Raw genomic sequence first — 16562 nt, forward strand, 5'->3', positions numbered from 1 at the left:
CCTGCTATGCTCAAATGCCAAGGTTATTTTGTCTGTTCTTTCAGAAGTGGCTGAAATTATTTATTCCCTTTCCAAAGGAGAAGCTGCTCATTGTTATAGATCAAATGAAACAAGAGTTTCATAGTATCTTTTTATGTGATTATATCAAGTATGTGTTAATGTGCACTTTGAATGGTAACTGCATTAAGTCCACTAAAGGCAAGGAAAATACTTGTTACAGTGTTGATTGGAGGCTGCAGCAGGTGGCTCCTTCAAGGAGTGTTTTGTGTTAATGGCAGAGTCATGAAATTACCAGCCTCAGGTAGGATAGAAAGTTAGAATGACCTGAGTGACATAAAAAGAAATGTGCCAAGTGCAGCAAAAAAACAGAAGCCTTCTGCAAAGGCAAGGGAGGGAATTCTGCAAATGTCTCTCCTTCCTTCAGAATAAAAACAAAACTAACATAATCATTCCATTTAATACAATAACATTTCTATCTCACCTTTCAGGTGTTATATAGGTCATGCTACTGGAAATACTAAAAGTATGCACCAAGTTCAGTAATCTTCAAATTTGTAGCTGACATATTATTGAAAAACTGTATGATGTAGTATGCTGCCAGTAGCATGCTACCCTCATAAACACAGGTTTGAATTGTGACCTCACCTGATTTGAGTTTTTGTTTACTTTGGGTGTGGTTTGTTGATTTTTTTTCCTTTGTTAACTGATTTTTTATATACACGCAACACACACACGTGTATATTTGGTATGTTAGTAGGAGCATTCCCATTGTGTTTAACTTAATAACTGTTCCTTCCATTATTCTCAAACCACAACCAAAAGCAAACACATTCCATAATCCAGCATTAGAATATCCCCAGACAGTCTTGCAGCCTATGAATAACTTTTAAATAGTTAAGCAAGATAAAATAAAATAGCCTGTAGCAAGCTTCAGGTCAGTTCCTCAGCTGCAACACAACCTTATGAGAAAAATATACTGAAAATAGTTTAGTCTGGTAACAGTGGCATGGGTGTCAACTATCATCAGACTTCAGGAAGGCCTATATCAAATCTGAGTAATGAATACATATGCTTTGCTGCATTCCAATCTGGGCCTTCATTGGCAAGGATTAAAGAATACTTACATCTTGTGAGACTTTTCCTGTTACAAACTCTATAATAATCTTAAGCACTATTTTATTACGTACGTACTACTTAATAGACAATCAATATGGAAAAAGAAGGCAGGTCCTGCTTGACCAAGCTGGCCTCATTCTATGACCAGGTGACCCGCCTGTTGGACAAGGCAAAGGCTGTGTACGGTGTCTGTGTGGACTTCAGTGAAGCCTTTGACACCATCTCCCACAGCATTCTCCTAGAGAAGTCTGTGCCCATGGCACAGACGTGTACTCTTTGTTGGGTTAAAAACTGCCTACATGGCCGGGCCCAGAGAGTTGTAGTTAATGGAATAAATCCTGTTGGCAGCTGGTACCAGTGGTGTTCCCCAGGGCTGTTTCTGGGGCTAGTACTGTTCATTATCTTCATTAATTATCTAGATAAGGGGATTAAGGGCTTCCTCAGCTAAGTCTGCAGACAACACTGAGTTGTGTGAGAGTGTTGATCTGCTCGAGGGCAGGAAGGCTCTGCAAAGGGACCTGGACAGGCCGGACCAGTGGGCAAAGGTCAATAAAATGAGGTTTAATAAGGCCAAGTCCAGGTCCTGCACTTCTGTCACAACAACCCTGTACAAGGCTACAGTGTTGGAGAGGAGTGGCTGGAAAGCTGCCAGGCAGAAAAGGACCTGAGGGTGTGGGTCAGCAGCCATCTGAATATGAGCCAGCAGTGTGCCCAGGTGGCCAAGGAGGCCAAAGGCATCCTGGCTTGTATGAGGAACAGTGGCCATCAGGAGAAGGGAAGGGATCATGTCCCTGTGCTCAGCACTGGTGAGGCTGCATCTTGAGTACTGTGTTCAGTTCTGGGCCCCTCACTGCAATAAGGACATTGAGGTGCTGGAGTGAGTTCAGAGAAGAACAACCAAGCTGGTGAGGGGTCTGGAGAGCAAGTCCTGTGAGGAGAGGCTGAGGGAATTGGGAAAGTTTAATCTGGAGAAAAGGAGGCTGAGAGGAGACCTTACTGCTCTCTACAGCTGCCTAACAGGAGGCTGCAGGGAGGTGAGTGCTGGTCGCTGCTCTCAAGTGAACTATGATAAAATTGCATCAATCACTGGACATGGTAGAGAAATGTCTTGAGTCTTTCTGCCTGTAAGGCATAATCGAGGTACAGGACAGCTGAGAGCTCTCTGGTGAGGAGATGAGGAGTGTGCAGGGTTGCGAGCACTTGAGAGAAGTACTTAATGAGGGAGCAGTGTTTCTGTTGTCATAAACTGCAGTGCACATAATGCTCACTGCTGCTTATATTTCATTAAACCATGGGCAAAGACAGCATGTTCAGAGGAAAGGGTTTTTGTTTTGAGACCTTTTGGAACGCACAGTTTGTTACTCTGAAACGCCAACCAGGACTTGCATAATATCTCTGATTTTCCTGTTCCAGCTTGAACCCCAAATAACTGCAGTGATTCTATCTGTTAGTGAACAATAGCAAGAGCTCTTGAATGATAGTCCACATGGCATTTGTAGCCTGCAAAGCCTTGATAACCCATAATGGCATTTTGTAATTGCAGTGTGACTTTTAACTGAGGTGATGTATTCCAGGTGAAATGCTTTGTACAGAAACTACAATTACTGCCCGTTCACTTAACTGCATTCTAAAACAGCCTCCCACGAAAAACTTTCATTAAGTAAAAACATAGTGTTGAAGGAACATTACATCCAGTCACAGGAATTGGTCAGTTTCTGGTCAGTTCACAAATGTCAAATACAAACTATGCATTCAATATATTGGAAATTCTTTGGATTCTTTTGATCTTGTGTAAGTTGTATTACCAGTTTCTCCACTGCGTGCCTTTAAACTCTGTATTAGCATCAGTACTGCTGCTAGGTAGCTAATGCCCACTCTAAAGTTTCTGGTTTAGTTCTAAAAAAAAAAAAAAAAAAAAGAAAAGAATAAACTCAGCTTCTACTCTTCACACCCACAGTTAGACTGTATGGAGGAACATCACAGTTCCCCTCACACTGTTTCTCATGAAGGTAAGTAGACACCTGAAGAGGATGGATTGTGTTTTTCAAGATGCACAGCTGACTTTGCTGGAAATTATATACTGGATTTACTCTTACTTTACACTGAAGGAATTTGACGTGGAGCCTTACCCCTATTTTTGCACACATCAAATAAAATAGGAAGGTAGTACTGCAGCCTGCTTGGTGGCCAGTAATACTGATGCATCAGATTCCTTTGTTTAGCCCTGTCAGTTCATCTAAATCATAATTTGCATTGCTACCTGCTGTGCAAATTACACACTTGTAGTAGAGTGCTTGGTCCCTATCTAAGGTTCCCCTGCTCCTTGCACCACATCACAGTGTGGTGTTCACTCAATGAGATTGCAGTTCTTGACTTGAACAGAGCAGTGTGGAGTCTTAAGAAGCAGATCTTGTATTATCCTGGAGTTGTATCTCTTTCTTAAAATACGTGTGGGCATACGTCTGAATGTGTGCACAGACACTTACTTAACACTACAACTTGTAGTGGTTACATGGCACTAATCTGCTTGCCTGTTTTTTTCTGTAGCCCAGATGATTTACTGAATGCACTGAATGAGGGTATCAGCCGTGCTGATGTGATCATTACATCAGGAGGTGTATCTATGGGGGAAAAGGTATGCTAAATTTAAGTATGACTTGCTGCAATGTATGTAAGAATTTCAAGCCAAGTTTCAAGTCTGATGTCAGAGCTTCTACCTTTGTGTTAATGTTTATCAAAAAGGGATCTTACTTTTTTTGGAATACTTTCTTGTGAATTATTTAAGAAAATAGTCATCAATGCTGTTCTTATTCCCTTTGTTTTTATTACTGTACTACAGTAGACATAATACAATAGGGAAGATTTTAATTGTGATTTGCAATTGTGTGTTTATTTAAAGGAATGATTTATGTAGCTGTGGTGAGGAAGGTGCTTGGTTAATAGCATATGAAAGCAAAAGACTTTTTCTTTTTAGAGCAGAAAAAATGTAGAAAGAATGAAGATACTTTAAAAGTACTTCAAAAAGCAACCTGAATATATAAATAGCTCTTTCTTACTCAGCAGATCTGTTTGCTGAATATGACAAAGCTATAGCTCTTTAAAAAAAAGTTTTAACACAGTTTGCACCTGATAGTCCTACAGAGGCAATACATACAAGACAGAGTGAGCTGATATATTTGCCTTTTGAATCATTAACAGAATTGTTGATTGAGTTCCTGTTGGTAATCCCTGTGCCAAAACCATCAAAGAAAATAGGGATACACAGATGCTGGTGGGGCGTAGATGAACCTGCAGGACATTTATTAATCATGACTTATGCGAAGGAAAACTCAGATTACTTTTTGATCCCAGGCTGAATCTGTGAGTTTGGCAGGTAAAAGAAACATCTCTCCTTTTATAACTAACAGATACTAAAGACAGTCATTAGGAGATGGCAAACATGAGTGCTGTTTGTGTCACTTTCTGAGTAGAAATCATGTTGTTGGATACCTCATGAAAAAGGAAACCAGTTAAACCAGTGCCAGTGACTTTCAATCCCATTATTGTCCTCAGTATTCCTAGAGAAACAGTCAAGGACAAGTGCTGGTCTTTAAATTGGGAACATGGTGATGTAGTGCAGAATAGGAACATTAGGAAGTAACTGGACTGCTGAATGGTCTTACAGGCATTTCTGCCTTCTGGCTCATTTCTCCCCAGTCTGAATTTGAGGCAACAGCATGAAGTCAATAGGCTCTATGTCCCACTGATAGTTCCCCCTCTGATACTGAGCTTTCAGCAGTTTTAATGAAATAACTGTGAACATCCACAAAGTAAATAGAAAGTAAAGACAGGGTAATGCAATCAATGATTGCGAATTCATGCCTGGCTGAAAAAAGTTGCTGATTCCCAAGTATTCAGACACTCACACAGAAAAAAAAGAAAAAACTAAAAATAATGGGAAAACTGGGAGCTTCAGATTTAGTGCTTCCAAAGCAGATTTACTGCTTGTCTTCACAGATGAATGTTGTTATGTCCTGTGTCTTTAATCTCACCAAACAGATCAGACAGGATATTACATTGTTGAGCACAGCCATTTTCAATAAAGACTAAATAAGTACTTCAATTTGTTTTAATAACTGGATCAATTGTGTTTATGCAAAATCATTTAACTTGAACTAATACACAAATCACCCACAGTTTTCCTTTCTAAGGACTGTTAACTTCAACCACTGTGATTTAGACTAAGTCCCCAAGAAATTACAATAATTACAGTATCCTGGAAAACTATGATTTCTACAGTACAGTATTGATTTCAGAAGTATTAGGACATCTCTGACTCTGCTGCTAGATAGCTTCTGTGGCAAAAATTAAATAACTTCATGGTTTGAAGTCTTGACTTTGAACCATAAAGACAGTTTTCAATCTTTGACATGTAAAATACTTTAGAAGTAGGTATTTGTGGGGTCCTCTAAGATTCTGATGCTGCAGCTGACTTTTAAGTAAATATATTACTATGGCCTCGTGGAGTCAGGTTTGGCACCTAAAATGAGTCTATTTTGTACCTCTTCATTTTGAATATACTTTCTTTCAAATACTGGAAATTCCCCTCTGGACTGTAGCACTTTTGGTATATGAAATGTCTTTCATCTTCACTTGATATTAATTAATTGCTTTGAATGTTTAGATGATGTAAGTTGCTTTGATGTTACTTAATCAATTTTCTTTTTTTAATTTAAACAGGACTATCTTAAGCAGGTGCTGGATATTGATCTTCATGCACAGATTCACTTTGGCAGAGTTTTTATGAAACCAGGGTAAGAAATCTTTCTACTTAGGCAGCATAGATGGAGGCTATATTGGGCCAAATATCCTGTGGAAGTGCTTAAATAGAATTCAGTTTTCCAAATGTACTATAAACTGCATAGTGTGTGTATATATATATATATATATGTATATATATATGGGAAAAAGATTCAAAATCAGTCCTGTTCAGGTTAGCTATCATCTTTAGGGGTGAAATTAACTGAAACAGAGATGGAGTTTTATCAGTAAGAGGTACTTCTCTGATAAGTGTTGCAAGTCAGATGTGGGGACTGGGGGGAAACCAGCAAGGTATTAACATGGTCACAGTCTTCACTGTGATCACAAAGCTCAGATATTGTCTGAAATAACTGGAAAATATAAGGACGTTTAACTGCTGGTTTGCATAACAAACATCTCATTTCTCTTCAAAATACACTTAAGTCATATTCCTACAAACAAGCAATTTCTTGAAAGAGGTAGAAGGACAGTTAATTTACAAAGTTTTCTCTAATTGGCATATTGAGCATAGTAATTTTAAAGTAAGCACAGTCCTTTTATGGGTTTAGCTTGCCTCAAAAACTGCTTCAGCATTGCTTCCCTTTCTGGAAGCACTGCTAATTAATGAGTCTGGAATTGTGCTTTTTAGAGAAAATGAAAACTACACGTATTAAAAATAGAGAGTTCCCTTTCACAGTACAGTAGCAGAAAGGTGTCTACAGCTCTGCCTCACTAACCATGGAGCACAGTTTGTTTTCAGGCTAGGTTGGCACTGTCCAGTAACACAAGGCCAAGTGCAGCTTTGAGGAATGATTTCCTCTGTCCCATAACTGTGTCCAGGGCACAAAACAGAAAGTAGGTTTTCTTCTGTGAAAATAGGCAAATATTTTTTGTCTCTACATATGATCCAGTAAAGAACTGCATGTGGTTTTGGTGCTTGTGCTGCTGCTACCACCCTTCCACATGAGCAACGAATGAGCTGAAAGCATGTTTTCTTCCTGTGTTGGATGTAGTTCAGGCATGGGTATTGCTCACTGCTTCCATTATACTGAAAATCTGGTGTGAGGAAGTCCCAAAAGTGAGATCTGCACTCCAGCCCCTGCTGCTGGCAAGAATGGATAACCTGGTTTAGAGAATTCAGAATATTGATTTCTGGTTCTGGCTTATCTGAAAGCAAACATAAGCCTTTCTTCTGCTGAGCCCTCTGTAGACTTGCAGCAATAAACTTTTAATGACTAGAAAAAAAAAGCTCTTAATAACTCCAAGTTAAGAAATTAAGATATTTTACCCAAATATATGCTTTCATTTTATGCCATAAATATTTCTCACTGCTACCAAAACATTTTGTCATCTGAACTTACTGAGAAAGTGAGCACCCTCATTTTCATTGACTGTAGTGCAATAGCAAATACTATGTCTTAATTTTTATTAATTATGTCTTAAAATACCCTAGGTATGAATCACAATTACCATATTGGGAAAAATTCCATTGAGAAAGTTCCAAAAGCAAAGCCAGAATTTGCTTTCTATACCTGTATTTTGATGTGCTACATGAAGGCAGAGTGAGGCCTGGGATTTACCATTCCTCTGCTTGATCTGAAAGTTGCTGAGCTAATGTAAGGTTGGATCTTGTCTAGCAGCACTGCCAGGATGAGTTTACTGGGGATGGTGGTGAAATTCCAAATGAGAATTCAGAGTTTCCATATGAATTAGCAATTATATTTTTTTGTACCTTAGTTTGTGCACTGGTAATAAGATTTGGAGATCTGGCACATAAGTTAGAGACATTTTAAAACAGAAACTTCAAGCAACAACTTCCCCTTGTGGAACAAGATTTTGATTTGTCCTGGCAGATACAAAACCAGGTAGTAATGGTCAAAGTGTGGCAAATCACTGAAGCTGGTGCTGGTCAGTACCTGTTGTCTGCTGACAAGGTGAGACTTGTTAGCTCTAGATGAAGCCAAGGAACTCAGCCTAATTATTGATCCTATAAAGTATAATTTCTAATGTTTAAAAGGGTGATATTAACATAGGTAGGTAGAAAACTTTTTTTTTAAGGTTGAATCCATTTTCTTTGCCAGTCATGTTCTTAAGTCATCACATTAATGTCCTGTTTGTATAACTGGAATAGCTCTAACAAAGATCCCTCAGCAGCAGCTCTGAAAGGCAGAGAAAGCTCTTTACTGATCGACCTAGGTCTTACCTGACTGCAGCTCTGGCAGTGAATTTGTTCTGAATTTGTTCATTTGCAGACTGGCTGGCATTTGCTTCTCTGAACCACTGCTCCATTGGCACTACTGCTTGCTGGTGGAGTAAGGGAAATTAGAGCCACTAATGTTACAAAGAATTCTGAGAGCCCTATATGAAAATCAAATACAACTCTGCAACTGCATATTTTCAGTATTACTTCTTTGTTAACTGGCTTCTAGCATTAAAACAGGATTTAGATTTTTTTATTACTATTTCATCTGCTCTTAGGTGTTTCCTAACCAGAAGCAAAATCACCTATTTCATAGCTGAATACCAAGAAGAACTAATTTTTTAGTCATCACAAAGAGATTATTATAGTCCTGGTATGGAATAAGCAGCAGGTGCAAATGAACTTCTGAGAGAGATCCTCTTTTGTTTTCTTTTCCAGTGTTTTTCAATAATAATAACGTTCAGTCAAACTCTAGTGCAGATATTAAGTAGCTTTCTTTTTCCATAGCCTGCCAACAACTTTTGCAACTCTGGATATTGATGGCGTAAGAAAAATAATCTTTGCCCTCCCAGGTAAGATGTATTTTAGATTACTTTTGTTGCTGTGCATAGCTTACAGACACAAAACAGTACAGTGGCATTTTGTAGCATGTCTGGGGTTGGCATCCCTAAGGAAGATACTGGTAAAGTTTTCCCTGAAATTTCCAGAAGAGACAGACTATATAGGGATATACTATGGAGTTTCTTCTTGTTTCTGTCCTCAGAATTTGCCACTGTACAGGCCTTATTTCTTGCATCCATTTTCCTCATGTTCTTTTAAGGGGTACTGTGCAGGGGTGAGGTTTTCCTACAGCTCCTTCCACCTTCCCAGTAAAAATTCTGTGCACGTAAGTCAGTGCCTTGACTCTGAAGTATTGAAAATATGGATAAAACCAAGGAGTGCAAAGGAATATGTCACAAAATATTTTTTTTATCATGATCTTACTGTGGAACCAAAAGAGGGGGGCAGTGTAACTTCATCTCCTGCATGCTCTGTCACCTTGGGAAATCACATTCAGAATGAACATTTCTCTCAGGATCTGGCTACAAATCTCTATCCTCGCAAATCTGGAGGAATTTGTTTTGTTCTTGTTGCTCTGGCTTTACATGGATTTCTTGACTACAAAAAGAATCCTGTTCTTGATAAGCTGGTGGTTTTGCGGATGTATCTCTAGTGCATTTTCTCTCTTTTTTTAGTTGCTGCAGTACATTTTTCTTCCAGGGAAGAGATCCATGGAGCATCTCTCTGATCATACTATTTATTTAGGGAAGTCTAGATGTGTAAGATAAGTGGTGTTTGACAGGCATTGGTCAAGCAATTCTCTTATGAGTCAACAGAAAATATATAAATCAGTAGAATTCCCCTCAGAATTTGGACAAAAGCATTTTGTCACTCTGTTAGGGAGTTGAAAGTTATTTTTTCATAGTCCTTGGAAACCTTAATCATTAATCAAGAGTGCTAGCTTTGCATAATAAACCCTGCTCCCTCCTCATACAAATCTAGGTGCAAGACAAAAGGCAACAGAGGAACAGAAGCAGCTGGTGGGGTCTGGGGAACCTGGGGTAGTTCTGGTGGAAGCAGACCATCAGCACACCACCAGCTAGAGTGTCACTTTCAGCAGGTGTATTTGCCACATGCCATTCCAGTTTTGGATGAAACATTTGTTGTACGTAGCACAAAAAGCTCTTTCGAGTTCTTTAGAGTTCAATTGCTATAAAAACATGAGATCACTTTCACCATTTCAGAGTAAGTCCAGAGGGAGTCACCACCACCTGTTCTTTGTCCTACAGGCAACCCTGTGTCAGCTGTTGTCACCTGCAATCTCTTTGTTGTTCCTGCACTGAGGAAAATGCAGGGTATCCTGGATCCTCGGCCCACCATAATCAAAGCCAGGGTAAGAAGCTTGTTCTCTGTTTAAAAATTCTGTTGAAGCACAGCTCTGTACTCTGACAGTCTCTCTTTTTTTGGGAATCAGAGCCCTAGACTAATTTTGGCAAGTTGAAGGGAGTTCAAACAAAACAGAGGTACATTTTCAATCTCTGTTACTGGTAATATTCAGTCCCATGATTTCTAAGAGTGAGAAGGCCATCTAATGGAGCGAGATACAGAGATGCAGAGGCAGCCATTAGCCAGGCAGGATGTTTTCCTGTTTAAAATTTAAAAAATTCCTTTTAACCTGTGGTTAAAAATGCAGATTAAATTGGAAATACATAGAGTTGGATACTTGCCATCCAGTTGGATGCCTTCCTGAGGCATCCAGATTTTTCTTTATCTCACAGATAAAATATTCTAAAACAGAGAGCAATTCCCTTTTTCTTGAATGTGAATAAATTCCTTATCTCTGTGTAGTGTAACCCAGAGAACAGAAACAATAAAGCTTTTTTCCAGAGAAATACTATCTTTGGAATATTCTGCTTTATGTATGTAGACTTTATCATACACTTCGATATTATAATGCCACAGTTGTATTTCCCTCAAATACTGCAGCCTCTGCCTCCTGGAGTTTTTGATATTGCAATTAACTAGACAACACCTGTCCTCAAAATGCAAGTTTTTAAAAAGACTGTGCTTAAAGAAAAAGAAACAAGCAGATGATTCCATTATCTTAGACAGTGCAATCTGAATGCATGAGGTTTTCATCCCTTCTTTGCTTCTTCTGCAGTTATCATGTGATGTAAAATTGGACCCCCGCCCAGAATACCACCGGTGCATACTGACTTGGCATCACCAAGAACCACTACCTTGGGCACAGAGTACAGGTTAGTGCCCAGTCACACAGCCTGACAGACACACTCACACAGGTCCTTGCCTTCCCACAACTATGCCTGTGCACGTGTTTTTTCATACCACCTGCTTTATGCAGACTGATTTGTTGATGTACTTGCACACATTTATATAAAATTCAATGAAGATATGATAACCTGCCTTTATACACAGGCACACAGTTCACCTATGTGCTTGCATATGTGCACACATTCCTTTTGATAAACATCCACCCATGCTTACTTGCACTCACAGGCACTTATGCTCACTTTTGCTGTTGTGCAGGAACTAAACAAATGCAGCTTGGGGAATAGATAAGAACAATAGAAATAAACGTGTGATTCCAGCTCAGCTGGAAGAGATAACAGAGGTTTTATATGTCCTCTTAAAGCAGATTAAGAACAGATTAAACAGTCTTGTCACCTAGGGATACTGCTGGATACTCAACTGCAGTTGAGGTAAATACTGTATTTGAATATTTTTAGGTATATACACTAGAAGACCAGCTCTGCCAGTTTCTCAATAGATTCAATTCTTTAAATAACTAATTGTCTTTTTGACACATCCAAACTGTTCAATACAAAGCACTATATACAAGGAAGGCTCCAGAGGGAAAATATTAGCTCAAATGCATCTTATTGTTTACTCAGAGAAAGTTCTTACAATTGACTCTCAAGATGCCATAGCTTCTGACATATTTCCAGGTATAATCAAGGTATTTATTAAGTCTATAACAGTGTATTTGCTTTAACTATTTTTTGTTCTGCACCACTTCTTCCCTTACATGAGCAGACCAAGGCTAACAGCATGACATTTATTGCACTTCCATTTTTTGTCAGTACTACCAATCTCATACTGTCCATCTTCAGGACATGTTGTGAAGCTGAGTGTCCCAGAGAAATCTATTCTTTCAAGGTGGTACATGTTATGAATTTATACAGCTGGCCACCCTAACAGGATCCAATCCTAGGATCCTGCTGAAAAATAGAAGTCCAAGGGAAAATTTCCAGTTCCTCTTTTATTAGTTCCCATGTAACAGCTCAAGCTGGGTGCCTCTGGAGAGTGAACCCCACCTCCAATGGCATCCCCAGTCACATGTGTACCAACCAGCACCCTGTCCCAAAGTCCAGTCACTTCTGCTTGGTGGTCTCTTGATTTCTTACTTGTTTTCTTCATTGCTGGGCTGTCCTTCTGAAGTGACCTCATTCTCTTGGAATGGTTTACTTGATCCTTCTTCAGTCAGCTCACAGCTGCCAGATTCAGCTAGTTCTTGTGTTAGTAACATTAACTTTATCAGAAAGTTTACTCTCAGTCAGCACTTGCAGCCCAAGACTTCAACAACTTTAACTACTAGTGCTAAACTACTAATGTTAAGCAGAGTATTCAGAGAGAAGAATACAGTTAATCAATCTTACCCTATAACAGGATATTAAAACCATTCTGGACAGTGCTGGTTTTAACCTTCGTGCAGTCAGAATTAGGTATACAAATTGAAAAATAAAGCAATTTTGATGAGAATAGACATTCCAACACAAAAGTGATTTACTGTGACAAGATATGAGGTCCGGATAAAGTAGGAGGCTGGACAGGAAATCAATCAGCAAAAGGAAGGAGAGTTTTGAGAGCCAGAGCGATGAGAGGCTGACAGAATCTCTGCAGGGTTCTCTGTTTCAGTCTACCTTAAAACAGCAAGATCCCAGCTCTACAAATAAGTTAGCAACATGAACACCTTCAAAAGAACAGCTTTCCATTCCACGTGGTCTGTTGCAGCATTTGAAACTGAAACCCTAACTGGAATCTTGTCTCGCTCTCCTGTAGGGAATCAGATGAGCAGTCGTCTGATGAGTATGCGCAGTGCCAATGGACTGTTGATGCTACCTCCAAAGACAGAGCAGTATGTGGAGCTTCACAAGGGGGAGGTGGTGGATGTCATGGTCATTGGAAGGCTATGATGTCACCAGCAAGATCGAAGCTTTGATGCATGTCCACATATCATTGACTGTATCCTGTAATATGCAACGGCACAGCTAGTTTTTCTGAATTGGATAAAAGTTGATCAGTATAGTCAACATCTTGAATTATATTTCAAATGGAATTTAAATAAATACCTTTTAAAAAAAAACTTTAAAACAAATCTTAACAAAGAAATTTATTCTGATTATATCAAAGCAACTTTTTCCTTTCCTTGCAATTGCTTTGTGTGTTCAATGCTAGTTCTAATAGCGGTAGCTTTTAGTGGACAGCAGTAGGTGCCTGCAGAACTTGTGTTTTTTCTCATCTTTAAGATACAACTACTTATGCTCTTAAAACAAGGCTGTCTGCTTATTTATACTAGCGTAGACAACACTTGGATTTCCCTTATTAGTATGCTTCATAACCGCTTCACAGAGAGCTTCTGCTTGTTCTTTATCTTGTATCTCGTGTTGATGTGCACAGTGCCAAAAGCAGAGTGGCTGCGCTGGGAACCCAATGAAGCCCCGAGGTTTCCTCACCTCGCCGCGCGTTCAGGGATCTCTCTTGTCCCAGCAGCCACCCAGCTCAGTACTCTCGGGCAGTAACTGGATACCTTTTATTTCAACGAACAGAAAAATTGCTTCCTTAAGTGCTGACAGCCTTTTTAACCAATACATTTAAAAATGTACAGAACTAAAAACTTAAAAAAAATCAAAGACTGATCTTGTACAGATATTAGTGTTACCAGCATTCGTGTGGAAATTAAATGAGCAAAGAAATAAAACTAATGTTAAACAACTCTGTACCATAACATTTTCTGTAATGATATTGAAACTCAAATGAATAAAAAAAATCCTCGATCATTATTTAAAATTTCACCTGTTTAGCCTCGTTGTTTGAACCAAAAAAAATAGTGGTTTAAGAGGGTATTTGGGGTGGGGAACAGGACAGGAAGAGAAAATAGTATATGAAATCCAGGGCCTTCCCTCAAGTGCAGTATAATGAGTGACCTAAAAATACAGAATGAGCTCTCTCTCACTCATCTCCCAAGGGACACAATGGAAGTAGCATTTGCAGAGTTTTACAATTGAATTTGTCAGAGCTGGAGAATACTTCTTTGTTTTCTGCATAGCAGTTGTCAAACAGCCTGTATGCTGCAGTCTGTGGAATTTGATAGAGGATTCATATTTCTTTCATGAGATTCTCTTGTTGATAGTGGGACTGTTCAGATCATGTATTTTGGTAATTTCATGTTTCATCTGAGATTAAGACCATATCGGTGCCTTACTTCTTGCTTCTTGCAGTTCATGGGTAAAGTGCTATCCCATCAACTCCATTCATGAAGCCAGAACATTTGTCTGTAGTATTTTTGAAGACTGTGTCAGGAAGGACACAGCAAACTGGGCTGAAGTCCTGACTGCCACAGTGAGCCTGAGCTGTAGTCCTGTGATAACCACAGAGGGCATCCCTGAGCCTGGTTTTAAAACCCAACCCTGTTTGCTGAGCATCAGCCTGAATACTCCCTGCACGGCCATTGCAGAAGTTGAAGGCAGGTAAGCAGACCCCGTGTTCAAAGGCATTCCAGAGGCTGATCTTTCAGAAAGATAATTACACACCTTGCTGTCATATTTCTTTGCTCTGGACTACATGTCCACATGTGTGATCCCTATGGAGCAGCAGGATTGTACCAAATTAATGCCTGTGTTTGCTGTACCAGTATTGTAAACCACAGGAGGAGGAGGAGAGGAGAGGAGAGAGTTAACTCATCTCCGACAAACTATGTAGACCACTGCCTTTTATAATCCAAAGGATCATTACATAGGAGTCATTGCAGGCAGTGCTTATAATGAAAATTATAAATTTCCTCAGGGAAGATTGTTTATGCAATTGGAGATGCTGGACAAAGATAAAAGAGAAATGTGAGGAAACCTATCCAGAAATATCTTGTGTCTGGTTTACATTAAAGCCACTCTGTGTCAGAAAGAGCTGGTGAAATGCTGTGTCTCAGCATCCTAACAGTTAACTATCATTGAAATGAATAAAGGCTTTAGAGGTTAATCAATTTTTTTTTCCAGATTATTGATAATATAATCTGCTTTAGCCAGCCTACTGTCTTTTGTAATCTCCTCTACCCCGTGTCCAAAGTTTTGTGCAAGAAAAATTTGCAGTTTCTGAGAGCAATGCTCACAGCCCATCCTTTGTTAACACTTGAAAGCTGGCAGTATGTTGGAGAGGTAACTCTGGGAGAAGTATAATAAATCATCATTACAACTATGTCTCAATTTCCAAGACTAAAATTTGAAGAATTTTCCGTGTTTGTTGTAATATAAATGGATGGAAATGTGACATAGATAAATTCAAATTTTTTATTTTCACAGTCCTAACTCATGGTTTCTGGGAACGCTGGAAGCTTCTGAAAAGAAATCAAGGACAAACAGATCTCCAAGTATGTGCTTACTTTGGTTCAAGGACTTAGACTTGCAAATGGAAACATTTTAAGGAATATTTTAACTATTTTTACTAAAATAGATAAGGCTTTAACATAACCAAAATAGTAACTTAACAAGAAGCAATGACTGAAGATAAGCTGGTATTCCAACATCTGTAGTTTTCTTCTTTTTACAGCATTTTCTTCAGTGCCTATTTATGGGAGTGATCATACCCAGTGGGCTTTCTGAGTCCCATTCATCCAGCTGGGATAATCCCACAGTGACCTACAAATCATACACTTTTGTAGAAAAGGAAACTTTTGTATCCTGCCTAGCTGTTACCAAAATCTTCATTTTTCACCTGGCTGTGAAATAATATTCAAAAATTTACTGTATTCAGTCAGATAAATAGAAGAGGAGACTGGCCAAATACTGTTTTTATGACTTTAATTACAGAAATTGCAACTTCAATTCTATCTTGATATTAAAATGTGCTAAACATGAAATGTCTTTGATCTGTAGGTAGTTATTACAAATCTGTTTGCTTAAATTCTTTATATCTATGGTCATCTCCTTCCTGGTGCTAGCTAAGGTCAGCTGGTGTTACTCCCATGAAAAAAAGAGGGATTTTAGCACTGAAGTTTAGGCAGAGAAGGGCACTTATGCATGTAGTCAAAGAAAACAAAGACATTTCAAAGAGAGGGGGATAGCAAGGTGGTCAAAGTCACAAATATTGATAAAGAAAAAGGATTTGCAGTCATGGAAAAAACTGCAGCAGCTGATAATCATTGGAGCAGGAATCTGTTGAGCAAGGTGTAGTTTCTCCTGGCAGTTCTCGTCAGTGTGTTGCAATTATCTGCCTTAAAGAACATGATCTCTAATAACAGCCATTCCTGAATGGTTTAGCCATTCACCTTCCTAAAGCCAGCCAGTCTCAAAAGACAAAACACAGAATTTGCACCCCTTCAGCATGATCCTGTCAGCAGCTGAACTTTTCTATTTACTCAGAGTGAAAAAAATCCACACTGTTGTTTCTACTGTGTTTTATTTTATGTGATTTTTTGGTGGTGTTTTTCCAAGCTTGACTTTTGTTTTCAAGTAAGTATATTTCAGCCTCCATCCACAAAGGTGAGTCCCCATGCTGGATTTAAACTCAACATTGAAATGCTGGCACTTCTTGGCTAATTCATAGAGAGGAAAAGCCTGTGGGCTTTGCAAATGTTACAGCCTGGTGATGTGCTGATAGATGCATGTTTTCTGAAAGGGCTTAGTGACTCATATTC

General features: G+C 39.0%; 1 protein-coding gene across 22 annotated transcripts in view; it reads left to right on the forward strand.

Annotated features, from left to right (window-relative positions):
* The window catches only part of GPHN (gephyrin), a 272370-nt gene extending 258647 nt beyond the window's left edge, over positions 1-13723 (forward strand). For 21 of the 22 annotated variants that reach the window (XM_071744382.1, XM_071744385.1, XM_071744381.1 and 18 more), the window contains 6 exons: positions 3664-3751; positions 5836-5909; positions 8603-8667; positions 9925-10028; positions 10797-10893; positions 12716-13723. In XM_071744382.1, coding sequence (XP_071600483.1) covers positions 3664-3751; positions 5836-5909; positions 8603-8667; positions 9925-10028; positions 10797-10893; positions 12716-12849 — 562 coding nt within the window. In that variant the 3' untranslated portion in view covers positions 12850-13723. Of the gene's footprint in view, positions 1-3663; positions 3752-4314; positions 4490-5835; positions 5910-8602; positions 8668-9924; positions 10029-10796; positions 10894-12715 lie in introns of all 22 variants that reach the window. The other variant, XR_011725992.1, reaches the window with a different exon arrangement.
* The last annotated feature ends 2839 nt before the right edge of the window (positions 13724-16562 follow it).

This window comes from Heliangelus exortis, chromosome 5 (genome assembly GCF_036169615.1).
Source record: "Heliangelus exortis chromosome 5, bHelExo1.hap1, whole genome shotgun sequence".
NCBI classification, from domain to species: domain Eukaryota; kingdom Metazoa; phylum Chordata; class Aves; order Apodiformes; family Trochilidae; genus Heliangelus; species Heliangelus exortis.